At 37.2% G+C, this 15,689-nt stretch overlaps 1 protein-coding gene across 2 annotated transcripts in view; it reads left to right on the top strand.

The window, feature by feature from the left end:
- The window catches only part of USH1C (USH1 protein network component harmonin), a 46,225-nt gene extending 30,745 nt beyond the window's left edge, over positions 1-15,480 (top strand). For both annotated transcript variants that reach the window (XM_063398099.1, XM_063398100.1), the window contains exons 16-21: positions 9,463-9,504; positions 9,818-9,871; positions 10,020-10,119; positions 11,415-11,524; positions 12,223-12,278; positions 14,126-15,480. In XM_063398099.1, coding sequence (XP_063254169.1) covers positions 9,463-9,504; positions 9,818-9,871; positions 10,020-10,119; positions 11,415-11,524; positions 12,223-12,278; positions 14,126-14,138 — 375 coding nt within the window. In that variant the 3' untranslated portion in view covers positions 14,139-15,480. The remainder of the gene's footprint in view (positions 1-9,462; positions 9,505-9,817; positions 9,872-10,019; positions 10,120-11,414; positions 11,525-12,222; positions 12,279-14,125) is intronic.
- Positions 15,481-15,689: the final 209 nt, after the last annotated feature.

The raw sequence follows: 15,689 nt of genomic DNA, 5'->3' as shown, positions 1-15,689 counted from the left end.
GCAGTTGGTCACTGCTAGCTATGTTAGAGAAAACAAATTAATAATTAAGAAAAATATGTTAGGTAACAACAAATAACCTAGCCTTTAAAATTAATGTCCGTTTTCACTGAATATAGTTATTGTATATGAGGAAATAACTAGGCTCCTAGTAAAATTAATTGAGCCAAAGCTGCTGATGTCATTTCAGAAATGGAGGAAAAATACAAAGCTTGACAATTTATTCATACTACCTTTTACAAAGTCAATTTTTAATCCCATTTTTAACCCCACAGATAAGCAAAAGCAGTGCATTTGTGTGACTATGGATTAAAAATCTTGTGTTTATGCCTGCCAAAGCCAAAAAATAAGACAACTGTTGTCCCATAAGTTCATTTTTCTAATATTACTCAATCTGGTAAATCTCTACATAGCTCCATTTTTGGTTTTAACTCAGATAATTTAATTTTCAATTCAGCTTGAACAAAACCTGACAAAAGGAATTAAAATCCTGTCAGAGACATTCTTGAGAACTAGCTATTAAAATATCTGGTATAAATTGTCTGTTTCTGTAAAAATTAATATTAGCTTTACACTTTATATGAACCCAGTACTAAGTGTGTTGCTGTTTAGGTTGTAAGAAACACCTCCCACGTTGGCAAAGCGTCCCCTGTGACAAGCAACCCACTGGTATGTCACGTAATATTTATCATGGCTGTAGTTTCATGAACTTCCCATGTAGTGCTAATGGCAAGGAATCGTCAAGGGTTTCACTCTGCAGGGCTAATTTATTTAAAATTCAGCACATCTTTGTGGAAACATTGCTCTGCTGAAGGCACAAGTGGTGGAAGTGACTGATAATGGTCCAAGGATTTTGTATTTCAACAGTTTAGCAAAATGCAGTCCATATTTGCATGTTGTGAATGTCTGTATGTCACAGCACTGTGCTTTTTTCTTCCATCAAGGCAAAAATTGCTAGGTTCAAACTATCCTTTAAATATTATGGGTGCTAAGATGCAAGTTTCATCTCAGAACCGCCAGTAGTTTGATATCTCTTTGCACTGATTTTGAGTCAGAATGATCAGATGTCCATTCTGCACTCTAGAAAAATCTGTTGCTAAATTATGCACTTCCAATGCAGCTTAACAACTTGTTATCTGTGATTGTGTTGATTCTGATTCTTCGAAGTTCAGAATGCTTAATGATACAATTAATTTTGCAGTGTGGAACAACATTTGTTCAGTGATATACACAGGGACTTTCAAATATCTGATTCAAACTTTTTAAAAAATTATTTAAGAAAGGAAAGGATGGGGGGGGAAATACTCACAGGGGAAAAAATACACACACACACACAGAAAAAAAAAGAACAAAAAACCAGATCCAAAAAGTGGCTTAATCCATTTGCTGGAAGCAGATAAATAATTTCAGAGGTTACAGCTTGTACCATAGGAACAGTCTCTGGAATACATCACATGTCCTATGAGAAACATTGAGGAAAGTGTCCCAAGAGTTGCTGGGGTTGTCAGAAACTGAACCCACAGGGCTCACTTTTGAACTCTTTCCTTGAATAAAACTGTGCTTGATGTCAGTGGGAGTTTTGGCTGAGTGAGAAGGGTAGGATTGGACTATGACATGCTGAATGATTAGGTCTCAGATGCCTCTGGGTATCTCTACTTTGTGGAGTTAAGGGTAGAGAATTAACCTAACAAACCCTCGCTGTTAAATTAACATAATTTGACTTGAAATTCCTTAAGGAAAGCTGTTCACTGCAGCCCTGCTGAATTTCATCTTAAAAGAACTTTTTAGCCATGGATTAGTTAAAATCTTACTTTGGGTTCACTGTGTTCTTACACTCAACTTTGGCAGTTTTGGGGTTTTTTTCCTCTAACTTCTCATTCAGTTTGTTGCCTTTATGGGAAAAATGCCAAAAGCAGGGCTGAGATTTTTCCATACACTTGCTGGTAAAGCCAGAATTTAGGTGAAAAGCTGCTACTTGGATATAAGAGAAATTGTGTTTTGGTTTGTTGACTTTGTAAGCCTTAGTTAAAATAACTCTGTCAGCTCTTTTTTGTATTAGTGTCATTAAATTCCTTATGCTAAAGCATTGAATTGAGGAGTCTTGTTGAAATGATGGATTTACACAAATTAGGTTGTGAACTGTAATTTTCTTGAATTAACTCCATAGCAACTTGCTCCAAGTCCACCTACCCAGCGTCATCCAGGGGTACCAATAGTCTCTAAACCAGTTATGCTTCATCCTGACCCAAACTTCGTGGTCAGGCCAACAATCAAATCAGAGGCCCTGGTAAGCCTTTTCATATGCTTTTTGTGAGTGCTCCAGTACTGTGGGGGTTTGGTTTTGGTGTTGTTCTTTGAGATGTCATCAAAGAATCAATCTTTGTCCTATTTTCTGCTAACTAAAATTCCTGTATATTTTCAAGCAGTCATTAATGGTAAGTACAGAACTGTATTTTTTCTTTTTTTCCTATGGTGGAAAAGCCACTTTTAGTGACAATTTTTATACAGGGGTGCATAATTCTAGAGCAGCATAAAGCCCTAGAATTTGTACATCTTATTTCTCATTTATTCAGCTGCTGGGTTTTATTTTTGAAAATTCTGAATTCATCAGAAATTAAATAATAGAAATTAAGTGAACTGTAGTTGATAGTCCAACTGTTTTCCTTTGTCTTGAACATACTTGAAGATAGATGCCTTATTATATCATTTGTCTCATATATATGTATATGTATATATATATAATTAAGTCTATCTTTTAATTTCTTGGGGGGAAAGTTGTGTTGTTATATCAGACTCCAGTATACTGGTCATGCAGTGTTTCTGCGAAGTTAACTCACAATCAGCTTCTTTTTCTTATTTCTTTTCCATTTCTGTTTCAAATGCAAGAGAAAAGTCAGAGGCTAAACATTTTAGGTCCAACCATATAGTGTCCTTGGGAACTGTAGTTTGTGACAGGGGGTGAGCCAGGGCTTACTGATCAAAAAAAGGAGAAATATTGCTCAGACAGGTGATAATTCCCAGCTCACAGTCCTTGAAATTCACCTAAAATAGCTGGTAGACTAATTGGTAGTATTTATTTCTTGAGGATCATCATGATTTAAGCTGTTAGTTTTGGAGTTCTGTGTTTGTTGCATGCACCTGTGTGGAAACATATATATGCATTTGTAAGATAGTAAGTGACAGAAAAAAACCATCAAATTTGTGTTTTATTTATTTAATTAAAAGCTATTTCTGGCAATAAATTATGTGCACAATATTCCTAGCTGTGTTTTATTAACACACGATGGATTTCTTTGTCATTTTTCACTTTAATAATTTAGATACTCTTGTTCCTTTATTTTCCCCAGTTATACTTGGAACAAATTTAAGTGATACTTAGTAACCACTTTTCCCACAGCCAGAGTCATCTTGAAGCTTCTACATTATAAATGAATTGAAATGTAAATTGGAAGCAGTTTTAATAAGTTGCTTAAGAGAAGGCAGGCACATGAGCTAAAAATAAATTCAGATCCCTCTAGTGGAGTTGTTTCCTTCAGTTGAGCTCTCATTTTATTGTCTTCAGTAATTTAACTTCTCTAAGCAATATGAAATCCCTTAGAGGAGGAATGAACAAAGTCATAATCTGCAGTTAATATCATCTAGTTCTTGAAAAAGTGTGTATATGTGAACTAGTTTGGAAAATGGATAATACCTTTATGTGTGATCTAACAGTCTTGGTACGAATTTTAAAAGGCACTTTTTTTACTGACTGCATACAATTAGTTTAAGAAACTGGCAACAAGATCCACCTCCATGGGAAACGTCTTACGATTTGTTATGCATGCATGCACATTTTCCAAATCACAAGTCTGCTAAAATCTTTCAGATTCAACCGTCTTCCTTCCCAAACTGCCTTATATTAGTTGGAAGATCAAAATTTACTTGGGAGCAATATTCTGGTAGGACTTTGAGAGAAAGATCAGTCTATAAATTGGTTTGGTAGATCTTATACCTCTTACTTCCATTGATGACTTACTGCAGTTCAGGGTATTTATTCATCCTCCCTGCAGTGAAGTCACAAGTGGTATGTAAAGTAAAACCTGCATGGATACTGAAGAGGGAAATGGTTCCTATTAGTCAAAAAAAGAAAAGTCTATGTATGACAAAAAAACAAGACAGTACCTGTCTGTCTCCAGAAGTGTATAAGAATTATAATTAGACTTGATTCAAAAGAGTAGTGGGTTTTGGTTGGTTGCTATGTGTGGTTTTGTGTGTGTGAGTTTAGGTTCATTGTTCAGATAGAGGACCAGTTCTTTTTCTCTTGGTGGAGGACGGTATCACCAAAGCCAATGTACCATTTGCTGTCTGGTTTCTCATCTTCCTAGATTCCACACACTTTATAGAACTCCAGCTTTTATATCTTAATTTGACATAATGCACACCACTTTTTCTACCTTGTTTTTACTTGAGTTTAACTGTCCTGAGTACCAAGCTCAAGAAACTGAGGTTGATGAATTTATTTGATTCAAGCAACTAATCCAGTTGGCCTGTATTCAAGCAATTGACTAGTAAAGAAGATGAAAAAGCATGCACTTAAAAATAAAATAGGCATGCAAGAATGGGTAAAATTCTTCTGTTACATGGAGGGTAGTTGGGCCATATAGTCTCTGCTGTGGCTTAGGTAATCTTATTAATTAAATTCAGGTCAGAATTATCAGGTCTTTTACAGCTGATGAAAATGGAATTGTTTTCACTTAAAAATAAGGAAATGACAGGAGATGTTTAAACCTGAAGTGTGGCCTTGAACACTGAGGGTTGCTCTGAGTCAAAATCAGTGTGAGCTGTACTAGAGTGAATTCATGACAATACATGGCAAAGCAAATTAAATTTTAGCTCAGAGAACAGGAGGGGACTGTTATGAAAATGTTTTTTTAATTTTTTTTTAAGAGGTTCTAAAGAGATTTGTGGAAAATTATTCCAAACTTGCCCATACATCCTCCAAGACAAAAACTCAGTTTGTATTAATTAAACACAAACCACATTTCATTAACTCTAGATTATATTTTTCCAAGTAATGGTAGGACTGTAGGACACTGAGGGAAACATTAGTGAAACTGATATATAGTAATTTATGTTAAAGCAAATTACATTTGAAAAGGTAAATGCCAGAGTTGGGTCTGTGGAAAGTTCTTCTTATTTCAGAAGACTCAAATGTGTCACCTGGTTTCCTGCAAGGTTTTGAGTGGAGACTGGGGAAGTGTCAGTAGTGTTTTGTATAATAATATGGGGGTTAGCCCATTTCATTTTTGAAAATTTTTGTTGACTAATTAGATATTCTGTATTCTAAGTGATTCCAAACGACAGCATACCATTTTCTTAGAATAGTGGAAGTGACAGAAAAACAGAATGAATATGCAATTTAAGACCTTGAAGCCAAACACAATAAAATCAAATCCATTTAATAATAGAATTCACGTCTTCAGTGTAGGAAATCCCTGGTAGGAAAGCAAATCTTAAATGCATAAACATATATTTATCATGACTTCTCAATATTTTAGGAATTATTATCTATCATTTTGTCTGTGTTTAAGGTTGGGGTTTTTCTCAGTTTTTTCTCAAATATCATGGATGAGAGACCCAAGCACTGTTTTTAGAAATCAGTTGCAAAAGCAGTCATGGAAAATATTTTTAAGAAATCTTGTGGTATGGAAATGTGCATTATTTATGTAGTTCTGTAGAATTCTTTCCACTTTGCATTCAGTACTATTTCACTGTGTGTGTTCTCCCATTTTGAAATGATACAGGGAACAAGCACTAACAAGTCCAGTGTGATTCAGTCCCTAGGAGAGCAAAATAAGCAGTAAGATAATATATGAGTAGGTGATACTTCTTTATAGTGAGAATTTAATACTTGGTTTGGCAATTTTTTTTTCTTTTGCAGCCACAAGAGATGTTTAAAAGGATGGTGGTTTACAATTCATCATTTAGATCTAACAAAAAACAAGTAAAAAACCATTTTCCATGTTTTGTGTGGTACTTCTTGTTTGACTGATCATAGATTTTAAACTTTCCTTTCCAATTCTGTTGCTCAGTTTTTAAAACAGAAGATGCAAGACAGCCCTAGTGCATGAGAACTGCTAGTCTTTGTAAGCTTTAAGTGTGTGCCTATGACTCCTGCTAGTCTAGGCAGAGGAAGAATGAGAATTAATCCTTCAAATTAAACCATCTGTAACTACTTATATGGTTAAGTGAAACCTTTAAGATAGTTGAACTCTGATAACTGATCTGATACTCCTAAGATTTCCTTGGTTCTTTCAGTGTCCAGCTGCAATGCTTTCAGTAATGAAATATTTTATCAGTTTAACAAATAGAGCTATCATCACAACATGGTTACTGGTTGGAAATCATAGGAACTAGTGGTAGAAAGCCTTGTTCATTCAGCCTTCCTGTTTTGTGTAGGATCTTCCTGCTGCATTTTTACTTTTGTTGCTTTCCTCTGTCATAATGATGAAGTTTTCATCTCTTTGTCTTTGGTTAGCTGGTGGTTCAATAGATGCTTCCTTGAAGAAGTGAACTTTATGCTAAACTTCTCTGCTGCTGTAAAATGTGCCAGTTTCTGTACAAAACTCCTTTGTTAGTGCAAGCCAAGTTAGATACATTGATGTTATATGAAAAGTTGGCACACAGTAGTGAGCTCAGTGTGAGCTTTTGAGTGGTAAAACATTAGGATTAATAATATTTTTTTCTTCTTTGAATCAGTTTCAATCTAAATCTAGAAGGGAAGACTGAAAAAGATTCAGCTTTGAGATTATTTATTTACCAGTAAATGCTAGCATGTTCTGAATATACAATTGTGTTCTCAAAAGAGGTGGTTTTTTGAAAAATTTGTTATTTCTGGTGGTGAGTTTCTCTTTCAATTATTTGTTGTGGTTGTTGCTTTGGGTTTGTTTGTTTGTGGTTTGTTGTTGTTATTTCAGGTCTCCATTGCTCTTGACTATTGTTGTTAGAAACCAGGGAAGCAGTATCATTAGTATAAGTGCTTGTGTTTTGGAGGTTGTTTTTTCTTTGAATAGTAGCTTCAGCTTTCCCCTGGAAGGCCAGACGGAGAGTTGTTTCGGTGCAATCAAATATTTCAGTGTTTCATTTTCAACTTATGCTCAGTCCTCTGAATGCTTTTTATAAGTCAAGAAGGGATTTGGATGGTCTTGACTCTTTCACCTGAAACATCCTGAGTGGTGGGAGGGTTGGCTTAGGACTGTGCTTTCCTCTTGGTATTCCTTGGTTCATTGGTCCCTGGTTGGATATGGAGTGCACTCTCTGACCTCTGAGTTTGCGGTGCCCATTTCAGGGAAGATCTATTACAGTTCAGTGCATGTCTTCCTTCTGTCTTAACAATATTTCTGTGTTATTGGATCCAGATCATATCTCTGGTACACAGTGATATGAACCCAAGGGGACAACAGTTTTGGTGAATGTTAGGAGATGGTTTTTCACCCACAGGGTGATTGAGCACTGGAAGAAGTTTGCAGAGGCACCAGCGTGACGGAGCTCAAGAACTGTTTGGACAGTGCCCTTAGGCACATGGTGTCACTCTGTGCCAGACCAGGAGTTGGACTTGGTGATCTTTGTGGGTTCCTTCCAACTCGAGATATTCTATGTTTCTGTGACTTTTGCTTGCAGATTGGTTTTTCTGGTGATTTTTTTATTTTGTGTGTTTGTTTTTGTGGGGTATTTTGGAGGTTTTTTCCTGTTTAATGATTATTTTCCCAGGAAGACTTCCTTCAAGGGCAACATCTGTTTTTCATGAGGACAACCTGGGACAGAGTTCATTGCCTTCCATTAGATTACATAATGACTTAGTGACTTGGCTGAGATTGGAGTTCTTTTCTCTGAATTGCTTGCTCCAAACCCATAGATATCTACTTTAGCCATGGTTCCAAAAGGCATTACTAATTCAGTTATTTAAAGTATTAATTGTTTAAGTAACTTTCATTGTAAAATGTTTCTCTTACAATTTTAGTTAAATGGTTCATAATACTAATACATTTTGTAAATTAGTGAATTCTTGATTGAAGTTTTTCCCCCAGGATGAAATTCTGCTCTTGCTGGTGTCTGTGATGAAATTCCCATTTATCCAGTTAACAAATGTAATGCAGTGTAACAAACTTAATGTAAGGCAGTGCTGTTATGGGCGAGATCAGACCCCAGAGGTTCATAGTCACATCAAAATTGGGCAACTGAAAGAGGTGATAAAGACTATAACAGAGGAGGCATTAGTATTTTCTGCTGCAGCTTTGCCATTTAACAGCCACCCTTAAATATGCCACGGGAATATTTGTGTGTTTGGTTTACAAGTGGAAAAAGGCTAAGCTGAGTCTGACCATGGAATAGTCTTTGTTGTCAAATGGATCCAGTAGAAAAGAGGGCAATAATGAATATATTAAGCTTGATCATGCACTGAACCAGTAGTCTGTGTAAGGTATTGACTTGCCTGCTGTGTCTCCAAAGGGTTGTGTGGTTCTGTGTTCCCCTGTCACCAGATGATTGCAGCTTGAGGCCACAAGAGTGGGAGCTAGGTGCCTCAGCAGAGATTTTCTAAAGTTCTGAAGTCCTTAGTTTAGCATGCAGGATAAGTGCAGTGCTTTCATGAATCCCCAGCATTGGCCATACAGTCTCACCCAGCAGCTACTAATTCTCCTCAAGAAACTGCCACCCAAACACCATTGACTCCTGATTGCTGGTGTGGGAACTCCCATCTTTGCAGAAAAGGTAACTCCTGCTTTTCCCTGCAGGCTTGGTCTGTCAGGGGTTAAGCACTACGTTTGTGGGTCCTCTCAAAACTCAAATCTTGCTGTGCCTAACTGCAGTATCATCTGCATTTCAGAATTCCCTGACAAAACTTTTCAGTCCTCCACAGAACCATATGAAAACAAAAATCCTATTGTTGTCCTGCAAATTGTCCAACAAATTGTTGTCCTGCACTTGCTTGTGGTATGGAGCCAACTCCTTGAAACTCCACATCGAGAAGGAGAGAAGGGGGCTGAAAAAGAATCCTAAAACCCAGACAGTGTGAAGTAATGTTGGTGACAGGTGAATTGGAGCCTGTCATTTCTACCTATTAGTATCCAACATGTTCATAATCCCAAGAAGTGTTGCTCCAAAGAGTGTGGCAGAACATACCTGCCTGTGGTGCTTTCAAGATTTGTTTCTGTTCCGTCAGGTGTACGGAGGAACTGTGGAGCTGACAGGTTCTTCCTCAGAAATGCTCCATGATATGACCAACTCAAATTGTTGATCTGTCTTGAGGTTTTGAAATGTCTTCTGACTGTCAGGATGGACTCTGCTGTCTCTCTGGGCTTTTCTCCAGTTACTGTCTTCTTTCATAGCTTACAGAATGACATGTTCTCTCACTACTAAATAAGGTGGAATTTTTGTGTTAAATGTTTGAGTTGCTGTTTTTGCAATTAAATATCATTTTATTCTCAGGGCTTCCAGAAATATGTGGAAGATTTTGACCCATATTCAATGGTAAGGAGAGAACTTAAACATAACTCATTGTTTAATATGAAATACTCTGGAAAAAAAGCCAAATCCTTGATTTTGAGGGCTGGGAGTAGGTAAGATTCTTGCCTGTTGCTTTTCTGGGTGTTGTGTATTTGTCTTGTCTAGTCATATTGAACAGGAGTGTTCTTACAGGAAAAGGTCATGTGGTGTTCTGATCTTCCTCTTACAGTAGTTCAGAGGAGGGAAAGGTCCCTTCTCCCCCAGAAACTACATAGATCAGCCTATTTTTTTGTGTGTTTCCAAAGTGGAAATGATTAATCATTATATCTTTTCACAGTTTACCCCAGACCAGATTATGGGAAAAGATGTACGGCTATTACGAATAAAAAAGGTAAATACTGTGTTGGTTGATTGACACTTAAAAGGTTCATGTAAGCATTTGATGTACAGCACCACTTACTGGGAAGAAGGAAAGATTAAGCTTTTGTTAATGGCAAAAATTAACAGACTTTTCTGAACTAGAACTGGTTTTTTCATAGGAAGGATCACTGGACCTTGCAGTCGAGGGAGGAATTGATTCTCCAGTTGGAAAGATAGTTGTATCTGCCATCTACGAGGATGGTGCTGCAGACAAACATGGTGAGCAGCAATGGGGAATTTGAATGCCGCTGCAAAGTGTCTCCTTACACTGGCTGAGAATGGTTGGCTGATTTCATAGCCTGGTACTGAAAGGCTCACTTAGATTGCCCAAGGACCCAAGTTCTGTCTCAAGTTTAGGGGCAGCCCACATGTGCTGCTTAAATTAATAATTATGTAAAATTTGTATGTAAACCCAACATCTGATTCTCTGGGTGTATACTTTAATCAAGGAATACGGTCTCCACTATTTCACAATTTCCAAGCAATGACATTTGTAGTACTTCCACGTGCAAAGCATTACCTGACCATAGCTACACTACACTGCTTAATTTTGGTTTTTATGCTACTTTAAATAGTAATTTGTCTAGTTAAGCAGCTGGCTGTATTCCCAAAACCCAAATAAAGGTCACAGCCTCTGAAGCTTAGCTCTTGAAGGCACAAGAACATGCTAACCAACACATCTGGGCTTTGCATCTATTGGGAAGTATCTGCCATCCTTTTCTTGAGAACTTGTGATGACCAGGTCAGCAGAGAGGGCAATATTCCCTTATACTGCCTTTGCTGTCCTTGTCCCAGCCTGCGCCTGAGTTCAAGTCACTCTTGCTGTGAAAGCATCTCAGTCATTTGATCTCCTCAGTACTCTTTTCAGGATCTCACATAACTAAGGCTGGCTGAAGGTGGCTCTTGCCACTCTTCAAATCCAGTTCCAGTAACTGGTGGTGATTCTTTGCAGATTGGCAAGTCAAAATCAGTTCTAAGGAACAAACACTACACATACACTTGCAGAGAAATGACCATCATGCAAAGCCTCGACAAATGCCATTTTATTCCTTCAGGAATTTAATGAATTTTGCCATTTTCATAGAATCATGGAATTTTTGGGGCTGGAAGAGACCTTACAGATCATCTAATTCCAAGACCCAGCCATGGGCCGAGACATCTTACCTAGACTAGGTTGCTGAAAAGCCCCATCCAACCTGACCTTGAACACTTCCAGGGATGGGACATAGTAGTAACATCCTACAATCAGTCACAGTGTGTAAGCTGTATAGCTGGATTACCCAAACAGGCAAACTGTAGAAAATCACATTGAACTAGTTTCTTACTGGTGATGATCAATAAGAGATTTGTTTGACTTTGCCTGTAGCAAACTTCCTACAATTTTTAGTGCAGACCTTTACATCCAGTGAGAATACTTTTCATTATAGTCAGTACTGCACAAATATGGCACAGAAAAGACTCCTAGAATTTTGTTTTGCTTATATATATGTGTAACACGTTTGTCTTTTTCCCAGGAGGCATAGTGAAAGGGGATGAAATACTGGCTGTAAATGGCAAGATACTAATTGACAGCAAGCTGGCAGAAGCACAGGCAACTCTAGCAAAAGCTTGGAACATGGGTGGGGTAAGTAATCTGGAATATTATTTCATTCTCTCTACAGAGCTCATATGAGAGCTGCTTTCCTATCATGACATTGTCACGTCAACACAAACGAGGTTTGTCAAAAGTAGTGGGTATGTCAGGTGCTCTAAAAGTAAGCTAAAATCTGCAGAAGGTGCTGGTATGTAGCACTTCTGAAAACCTTGTGTGCAATTTACTAGGAAATTTTGTGGCATTTAGCCACATCAAGATTGGTATTTAAACATATTACATTCGGAGTGTTTATAACACCGTTATATCTAGAATCACTCTTTGATATTGAAAATTACTTGCAAGCTGGTTGGAATTTTCTGATAATAGCTTATCTTTGATTTCTTCATGTACAAGCAACATTGCCCTTCAGCTACAGTGGGTGTTTCCACAGCAAGAACTGTACTCATTGCTCAGATGACCAATACAAGATAATTCTTAGAATAAGTTTTTTAAACAAATCTTGTTGCGGCAGTAGGTTTTTCTTTAATTTCAAGATAGAAATCAAACAACTCAATCTTTAAATGGTCTTCCTATAGAATGTTTTAATAGAGACCTTGTTGTTGCTCCCTGTGGTTTTTCAGGAATAGATTACCTCCCTGATTCTCTGTCTGATGTTCCAAGGTGATCCACTGGCCACCTCTAAAAGCAGTATTTAGCAGCAGATGTTTGCCTGTGCTTTTCTTTTTCAGGATTGGATTGACTTAGTCATTGCAGCGTCACCACCAAAAGAATATGATGATGAAATGTAAGTGCATAAGCTTTTTTCTCTGGGGATTAAAAGCTGAGTAACAATAGCCAGTTTGCTTTTTTGTTCCACATTTTTCAAGTATCTTCTTCTTATGGACTACATAACCTCCAGCTTTACATTGTTGCTAAATTGACAGTTATAAGTAGGTGTCATGCATTACAGCAGTGGTTCCCAGACTGCAAAATTGGGATTCTCAGAATTGGTTGTACGTGACTATGCACTCATACTTTCAGTTTAAAGTTTAAGGATTTGGTTTGTTGTTTTTTTTTTTTTAAAGTTACATTTAACTTCAGTCTGAATCATTTAGTATATTCCCATAGATCATAATTTAGGGAAACAAATCCCCATAAGCATCCTGCATCAAAAGACATTTAATTCTGTTGTTTGGTTTGGTGGGTTTTTTTGGTGTTTTGTTTTGTTTTTTTCGGGGGCGGGGGGGAGGGTGGGGCATGCAGGGGTTTCTTTGGTTTAGTTTTTTTGGGGAGAGGTGGGGAGCTGTTGGTTTTTTGGGTTGTTTTTTTTTTTTAATTAGATTTTTGTTACTGTTCTTGTCTAAGCAAATTTATGTAACATTTTCAAAAGAGATTAAGTGATTTGGGTGTCTTGGCAATGTACACAGAATCCTTGTTTTAAAGATAATCAGCATAAGTGTGAAACAGAAGAATCTACAGCTACAAGTGTGATAGAGGTATCAAGTCTATACAACTTGCTTTACTTTGGACAAAGTTTCAAAAGCAAAACCCATGTTTTCTAGTTTGATTGAAGAAGAAGATAGTAAAATGCCAGAGCAAGATTTTGTAGTCACTGTTAACCTGGGCTCTTGTTCTATGCAGAATACTGGAGTATTAGTTGCTGTGAATCAGTTTTACTGGCTAACACCAACTGTAGATTGATGTGAAATTTTGTTTAATGCCTGTGCATAAACTAACGGGCAAGGAAATAACTGTCACTGTTATTTTTGTTTTCATATCTTGTATGTTTAGCCCTACCATACCCTCATCAGCAGTCAGTCCCAACACACACAGGAAAGTTTTTGAAGGCAGTGCACCTGTGTACAGACAAGGGTATCTTCTGCAGCTGTAGCCACTGCAGTGCCCCTCATGGTGAATAGCACACCTGGCTTAATATGACTGGCCATTGTGAGCCTGCGTTATTTTTTCAGCATGTGCCTGCCTGTGCGTCGCTTGCCATCCTTGCTTTTGTTCCTGGCATGCTGGAGCTGGAGTGTTCTTTGGGCTTTTGCCATGCCTGTGCTATAAAAATATAAGTATTTAGTTTCTACTTCATAAAGTCTCTCAGAGAACCTCTGCCGAATTGGTTTATCACCTGCCAGACTATTGAATAAATAGGCCCTGTCTAAACAAGTAGGATTAACCTAAAGTTTTTTCCTTATTTGTGGACCACTGCTGTGGCTTTGTGAGTTCCTAAGTATATAAGCAACTTCAAATTATATTCTTGTGAAGGCTTGTCCAAAGAACAAGTTTCTATTTGAAGTATTCACAGTGTGCCTGTAAACAAGTATTCATGGGTGTTTGGTTTTCACTGAAGTTTGTCTCTGTTAATTTATCATATACATATACAATAGGTTTGTTCTGAAATTATCCTTGTCTTAGAGATTCAGTTTACTCTGTATGGTTTCTCTGTGGATGTAATTGCTGTAAGTATAGTCATAGATCTCTAGAAATACCAAGGTTCTTGTTGCATGTGGGTCTTCTCAATTATTACTTACAATACAAATCAAAACTACTTAAGATCCAGTTTAAAAACTGCGCTTACTAGAAAGATGAAAAGCTTCACGAGAGCTAACAGTATGTTTCTCACTATCTTTTTCTTTTTTCCCACAGGACATTTTTTTAAGGAAGATTACAACTATTGAAATGGAATCTTTCCTCAGCAGATACCCGCTGCTCAGTAAATTAATAGGAAATCAATAACCACATGAAATGCATCTTTATTGACTGACCTGTAAACTGAACTAGAGACATCAGATTCTTCAGATAATTTGAATAATTTATTATCATTCTATAGACATACGGCAAAACTTTTTTTGCAAGATGATTGAAAAGAACTGCTGACCAGCATAGTTCCGTCTGTGAGCGCTCAATCTCTTTTTGCTATTTTGAGGGGCCAAATTTTGCAGATCATCTTTCAGTTTTCTTGGAAATAGACTCTAAAATGACAAATGAAGATAGAACACAGATGTCTGTTCCCACATGCAGCACTCTTGAATAAATATTCACAGGCCAGTTTGGGTGTGAAAAGAATTATATTTTTGCTTCCTAGATAGTGATTTTCCTGGGAAAATGGGAAAGTGCACAGGTAACTTCTGTTCTCATATTCTTGTAACTCTCCTAAAGTCCATTTTTGTGTCTCAGTTGTGAGGTTTTTTTGAGCGTAAAAACCTTGCTGGTGGAAGAACTGGTAATACCAGGAATGCAAGTATTATAAGGAATGATTTTGATTGTGTTGCTCATACAGTATAGAGAATCTTCTGTACCAGCAGAGTAAATAACTAGCAAGTAGCTCAGATAAAATCATTATGCATAGTCACATTCATACTCCTGAGTATTTGTATTGGTGGCAAAAATTCCTCCCTCATACAGTCATGGGTGGAAAATTTGGGTGTGATTCACAGTTTGCTGTTTTGTACTTTGTTCTCAGTGAGCCTATATATGTGACTAAACTGTGCAGGAAGCCACCAAGTGTAACTTTCTGCTCTTGGTGACTCTGTACCTTAGGTTTGAGTAAATCCTCCAGACCATAAAATCGATACCAGCTTGGCTTTAAGTATTATTACAATTGTAGACATAGTAATTATATTATAGAGATACCTCCTTAGAAATGTCATTTTCTTCCTTTCATTTACCTCCCAGTTTGTGTTCTGGTTTTTGTGTTGTGTTTAGATTTTTCTCACCTGTTCTACTAGGAAGCTGTTCATTGGCATATCACATTCCCACTGAAGCCTTGCTTTTTCAAGTATTGGAACTCCTCCTCTTCTCCAGCACATAAAAATAACAATTACATCCCTGAGAACTCTGTACTTATATGCAGATGCTTACTTATGTTGACTTTCTTTATTTGCAGTATTCTTGCAGTATGCCAATAAATGTGTGTGACAGGGTATATATGTTAGAATATTTAAAATGTTGAACTCTTACAACTAATCCAGAAATAAAATTGCATTTGCCAAATGGAAGAAGTCTAGTTTCCTATTTGTCTCTGGATTTGTACATGATAGTAACAGGTAATCTGCTAAAGAAGACAGATTTCTGAGCTTGTCTTCAATAACAGACCGACTTGCAAGAGATTGCCACCTTTGTGGAACTCGAAATTCAGTCTGCATAGAAGGGAATTTTCCCTTGGCTGAGCTGCAGTAATCTTTTACACCATTTTGGGGGGCAAATCTGG

Source organism: Prinia subflava, chromosome 5, assembly GCF_021018805.1.
Source record: "Prinia subflava isolate CZ2003 ecotype Zambia chromosome 5, Cam_Psub_1.2, whole genome shotgun sequence".
Taxonomy (NCBI): Eukaryota; Metazoa; Chordata; class Aves; order Passeriformes; family Cisticolidae; genus Prinia; species Prinia subflava.
This window is presented reverse-complemented; position numbering and strand designations above follow the sequence as displayed.